Genomic DNA, 6,017 nt, shown 5'->3' with positions numbered 1-6,017 from the left:
GCGTGTGACGCTCTGGTTGCCGCAGAGACGCCCCGCCCCCGCGCGGCGCTGCGGAACCGGAGCTCCGGGCGGCGTCGGCAGCGGGAGGGAGGCGGCGAGGCCGGGCGGCTGGAGCCGGTGGGGCGACCGCAGCGAGAGCGGCGGGGACGGAGCAGATCACGACGAAGGCGCACAGGCCGCCGGGCCGGGCCGGGCCACGGGAAGAGCGGCCGCCGGGAAGCGGGCGGGAGGCCGGGCGGGCAGCGGGCAGCCGCCGAGCCGCGAAGCGACATGGTGCTGCTCAAGGAGTAGTGAGTGCCCACCGTGCGTGCGGAAGCGAGGAGGAAGGGAGAGTCGGGGATGACGACCTCGGAGGCTGACGGCCTGGCGGAGGGGCTGCAGCGGCAGGACGGGACCCGAGGGGACGGGGAGCCCTGGACGAGCTGTTGGCGGCCCAGTAGAGGCTGAGGGGACAGTGAGGCCGGACAGGGCCTGAGGAGGGTGGGCAAAGTGGATGGAGAGCCAGACAGCAGCCGCGGTGGGGCCCAAGGACCGAATGTTCCGGAAGAGAGGCCGAGGGGACAATGAGGGCCGAACAGGGCCTGAGGTGGGGTCAAGGGGACAGTGAGAGCGGACAGGGTATGAAGAGGGACTGAGGGGCCCGAGGGCACTGGATGAGACGTGGGGTGGTCCTCCAGGGTGGCTGAGAGTCGAGGGAGCCAGCCAGAACTGCAGGAGCCGCCGACAGCACCGGCGGGAGAGGGAGGAGTTGTCGGAGGGGCTGAAGAGCAGTTAGACAAGGGCATGCAGGGCCCGCGGAGCTGTCAGTGATGCTGGGAGGGGTTTGGGGGCTGAACTGTACTAAGGAGATCAGATAAAAACGACTTCAAAAAAGGAGTTGAGGTGATGGGGAGGAGTGCTGAAGGGAACCTGGGGTGTGAGGAGTGGCTGTCTTGAGCATCAGGGGAATCCTAATCAATGGACACAGGGAAAGGCCTAGGCAGTCACTGCCAGGTTTGGGTGACAGAGGTCTAAGGAGATAGTAGAGGGGACTGGTGGTATGACTTGGTGCCCAAATGATAGGTGTAGGGGAGGAGGTATTTGAAAAAGCTTAGGATGTTTGCTTTGGACTTCAACGAGGGGTCCAGAAAATTTTGGGTAGGGGTCTAGTGATACAAGGGAGTTTTGGTGAAGGAGAGAATTAGTTTGTTACCAGAGTAGAGGACAGATTGAAAAGAGTATGTTTGTGAATGAACATACTTATTATTGTAGTGGAAGTGGGGGGCAGGAACAACCTCTTTCTAGGGGATTCTCAGTGTTGGTGAAAAGAGATAGGGAAATTGCTTTAAGGAGGGTTCCATAAAGCTATTAATTGAGGGGTGTTATTTAGTAGTGAGTGGGGGCTGGGAAACTAGTGACTTCTGGCAGGAGTGACAGGGAGATGGGCTTGCTGCTGAAATCCAGGGGGCAGGGTGACAGGTGGGAATGTTTACCTTGCTAAAATTTCAAATATGAGATGACCCATCTCTGAAACTTTTGGTACCAAGTCAACATCTCGTGACTTTTTTTTTTTTTTTCTTCAAACTGGGTTGAGTGGATGGGTGTGTAAAATTTACAGTGAATCTGTGCTTCCTTTGAGAAGGCAGGTGGTCAGTAGTGGGCCAGGAGCCCAGGAAGTCCAGAAGAGGGAGGCATCTAAGTAGAAAGCAACTGGTAGAATTCACTTGATTGGTAGACAAGAGCTGGCTGTGGAGGGCTGTCTCCATTTTTCAGTGACTCCTCTTCATCTTGCTCCCTGGAGGGGTCTAGGACATTTAGGACATAGTGTGGCGCTTTGGCTGGCAAAGGGAGCAGAGTATCATCTCAGCTTGACACCTCATCTGAAAAGCGAGATTCTAAGACCCTTCCACCTTTCTTTCTGGACATCCAGTCTGGTGATCCAATCAGAATCAGAACTTTTTGTGGTGGGGAGGAAGGTTTCTTGGGATGCCTGCAGGAAGAGAGCCTGATGCACTTGGCTTTTAATCTTGAATGTCCAGACAACAGACTTTCCCCATTCTGCTGATTCTTTTTTCTTTTGATTTTATTCTCTTTCATTGGAACTTAAATATACTTAATTGCAAATTTCAGATGTTATACTTATATGCTCCTGATAAATTTTTCGATTCCCACATAGGTCTGTAGATACCTGTAGTTTTATGAGAAGGTCAGGTAGGGAAGGAAAGCGACTTTGAGAAAAAATCTGAGTGAGTTTTGAAGAAAGCTCCTCTCCTCCTATTCCTTTTTCTCCCCTTAAAGCCTGCCAGGGAAAGGTCTAAGGTGCTAGGGATGCAGAACCTGCCTGGCATCTGTTTCCTTCCTTCCTAGTGCCCTGTGTGTGATGGGGCACATGTGTCTATCCCTGGATGGGGAGTGAAGAAGGGGCATCTGAGGCCCTTGGCTGTGGCTGCAGCGCTGCAGCTCTGGGAAGGGTGCAAGTGAAGGTCACACTGAAGTGAGCATAGCTCCAGTCTCAGCCCAGCACTGCCTCTGTGGCCCTAGCCTTTGGAATTGCACCTTATTGCTGTTGAAGTGATGTTGCTCCCAAGGAGCCAGAGAGAAAGGACCCGGTATATGGCTATAATGCAAGTAGTTTCAGAGCATCCTGTCAGGAACTGACTGATGCCAGTCTCTTCTGGAGGGAGACTTGGTGCCCACCCAGGATCTGAAGGTTGTCTCTGTTGATTTTTCTAACGCTTCCTCTAACAGGATTCCCCTTGATTGGATTTCTGAAAATTCTTGGATGTAATTGTTACTGCTGCTATTGAAGATAAAAGGCTTATTGTTTTCTAGGAAGTTTCCTCTGAGGGTGCAGAAATTCTGGCCTCCAAGTTGGAAGTATTTTTCTGCACCGTCGGCTTTCTCTAATGGAAGGAGAGCGTTAGTGGCGGCGTCCAGTAACCTGCAGGATTTACGTTATTTGAGTCCTTCTGGAGGAGGGGAGTTAGCAGGCTGTAAAGACTTGGAGCCCATTTTGTTTTCTCTGCTACTTTCTTCCTTGAATCCGTGTCTTTAGTGTGATGTTTGTCTCAGACCCCTCTCTGTGCTGCTTGCTACCTAGGGGACTTTTGTGGAACTAAGAAAATACTGAGCAGACTATTTACCAGCCTGGAGCTAGGATAACAATTGGTGGACGTGATGCATAGGAAGGAGAGTGTAGCAGCTCATGCTCTCCCAAGCACACAAGATGCTGGAGGTTCCCGCGGGGTCCCGCCTGGAGTCTGGGAATGGAGACTCTAAACCTGGAAGCTGCCTTGATTTGTATGAATATAAGCAAGCCTTTTTGTCTCAGCTCTCTGACCTCACATCCTTGAACTGGGGTTGCCGTTGCTCTTTGTGACACATGAAAGCCACCAGCCCGATACCTCCATGGAGTTCTGGCCAGTGTGCTGACCAGGGCCTCTCTGTCAGGTTATTGGTGGTATCTCCCACAATCACTGGTCATTGAAATGGAGGAGGAAAGGAAATTGATCAGTTGTGCCTTCGGACAGCTTCTGGGTGTCAGGACCCAAACTGGGTGTTCTTTCATTGTGACTTTGTGGTAGTAGCTAGCATTGCAATGTCCTATACCTCCGCATATATGGTCGGTGTGTAATCAGGGTGATTAAGCCTTCAAGTCTTTTACCTTGAAGGTTATTGTTGGGAGATTGGGAGATACTCCAGGGCCTGATGGTTTGGATTTGAATTCTCATCTTGGTTTTGGAGTAGGTAGGGGTGGGTTTTACTAGACTCATTGATAAGTTTTGTTGAGGATATTAGTGGGGGAGAAGAAAATGGCTCCAGTGTGAAGCCCGGGAAATAGCTGGTGGTGGGGCAGGTTTGCACAGAATCACCCAATTCTAAATGGGTTTCCAGAAGGGCACAGGGGGTCCTAGCCTCAAAGCACTCAAGGGCCCTTCTCTGCTGGTTTTGACAGTGAGTGTAATGTCATATGCAACAAAATGTTTACCACCTTTCTGAGATGATGCTTTCAGAGTGTTGGGCAGATTTCAGAACCTGAAGTTGAAACTGTTTTCCTTTTCTCCTAGTCGAGTTATCCTGCCTGTGTCTGTAGATGAGGTAAGTGCTTTTTCTTCCTTTTTATCCATAGTTGTATATAGTTTGTGATCATTAGCTAAATGGGGCTCTGAGAACCCACTACTCTTTCTATAGTTTTCATATTTGCTCTGGCGTAGATAATTAGCACTCCAGGTGAATTTTCCCAGTGCCACTTTCTGCTGATGAAAGGCATTTATTTTGTAGATCTGGGCATCTGTGTGCAATTTGCCTCAAGCTGTTGGCATGCTCCATGGCCGAATAGGGAATTAACCAGCCACTTTTACCTGTTGGGACTGTGCCTGTTTTGGGACATGCTATTGGAGAATCAAGTGTGTGCATTTCTGGAACCTCTATGACTTGGCTGGGAAGTGTGTGTACTTCTCTCTGATTGTGCAACAAACCAGCAGGGCAGGAAATCTCTAAGGCCCTCCCTAGCCACACTCTGGGAAGACCAAGACCCAGAACCTCCTTTTACGGAGGGCAGGGAATAACAAATGGGCTTGACTTGCCCTTTGTCCTTTTATGGTTCCTGAGCCTGGTGTCCCTATGTATGGGGATCTGGCAGGATTTGCCACAAGGTTCATAGGCCACGCTGACTCAGAATTGGTCTCTTGGACAGCAGAAAACTTTCCTTGTTGCAGAGCTTCCCTTGTCCCACCCTTTCTCTGAACTTCCTTCACTCTCCTCTCCTGGCACAGCCTTGTTCTTTGCTTCCTTCTGAATCCACAGGGCTCCCAGCTTCCAGTTAAGCTCAAGGTGGTATGATGTTTGTCAGCCAGCATAGTGCCCTCAGTCACTCTTTCCTGCAGTGTCAGCATGAAGCTCCTGTGATAACTTCTACTCTGTTCCAAATATGAAATGGACCTTCGAAAAATGAAATCAGGCCAACAGAGCCTGCAGCACACTTCAGATGAGACAAATATCCAGGCTTTTTTGCCCCCAGAAGGGGTAGGCTGGCATTAGCCCCAGAGGATTGTCTCCCATAGGTTGCACATTTGATAAGTGGAGACCTGGGGGAAGGAGCCAGAGGTCGGCCTCAAACATGATGTTGGAGTTCTGAGAAAAAAGGTTGAGGAAGCTGAAGAGAGAGGGATGACTGGATTGATGCTCTGATCCCTGGATGCACCTGAGATATACCTTAGGCCCAGAAACCATGTGCTGGGGCTGGTACTTGTCACGCTGGCTTGGAGCACCCTGTTAACCCCTAGGGGCCTTGCTTTCTGTTTTTTTTTTTTTTAAGATTTATTTATTTATGCATACAAGAACTGGGGTACAGGCTAGAGGTGCCGGGGGTGAGAGGATTCACTGGAGACAGAGTGGGGAACAGAACAGGCAGACTGACTGAAATACACTGCTGAGGGGAGCAGCGGGTGAGACAGGAGAGGTCCGCTGCGCCACATGGGCAGCTTCCCGGCTGCAGAGGTCCCAGACAGCCTCACAATGCTGTGCTCAACCCCTTGCACCACCAGGGAGGCCCTGAAATTCAGCTCTTGCAGGTCTGATGATGCTCTGTACAGCACACTCTGCTATACATGATGATCCCACCTGTCCAGTTAGGAAGATTAGGAAGATGTGCCCCAGGAACAAGCGGTCCCTCCCTGTGGTGTTTAGGGATGAAATGAATCTTTTTTTTTTTTTAAAGATTTATTTATACAAGCACTGGGTATAGTCAGAAGCACGGGAGGGCAAGAGAATTCACCAGAGCAGCCAGAGCCGGAACAGAACAGGCAGACTGATGAAATACACTGCTGAGGGGAGCAGTGGGCACGGCAGGAGAGGTCTGCATGCCATGTGGGACCCTCATCGGTGGCTGGCCGGCGATCGAACTGGTGCTGCAGAGGCTGCGGGCAGCTTCGCATCCCAGCGCTCAAACACTGAGCCACCAGGGGAGGCCCTGAAATGAATCATTTTACAGGGAGTTTCTTTATGCACTGAAGGCTGTCTTCAAAAAAAAGTGCTAC

At 51.0% G+C, this 6,017-nt stretch overlaps 1 protein-coding gene across 1 annotated transcript in view; it reads left to right on the top strand.

Moving 5' to 3' along the window:
• Positions 1 to 208: 208 nt before the first annotated feature.
• The window catches only part of PITPNA (phosphatidylinositol transfer protein alpha), a 49,780-nt gene continuing 43,971 nt past the window's right edge, over positions 209 to 6,017 (top strand). Inside the window, exons 1-2 of the mRNA XM_037491862.2 lie at positions 209 to 290; positions 4,047 to 4,077. Of these exons, the coding sequence (XP_037347759.1) occupies positions 271 to 290; positions 4,047 to 4,077 (51 nt within the window). The 5' untranslated portion in view covers positions 209 to 270. The remainder of the gene's footprint in view (positions 291 to 4,046; positions 4,078 to 6,017) is intronic.

The sequence above is a fragment of the Talpa occidentalis genome, unplaced genomic scaffold (genome assembly GCF_014898055.3).
Source record: "Talpa occidentalis isolate TD23 unplaced genomic scaffold, MPIMG_talOcc4v2.1 talOcc4.7, whole genome shotgun sequence".
NCBI lineage: Eukaryota > Metazoa > Chordata > Mammalia > Eulipotyphla > Talpidae > Talpa > Talpa occidentalis.
Note: the sequence above shows the minus strand (reverse complement) of the source record. Positions and strands in the feature narration are given on the sequence as shown.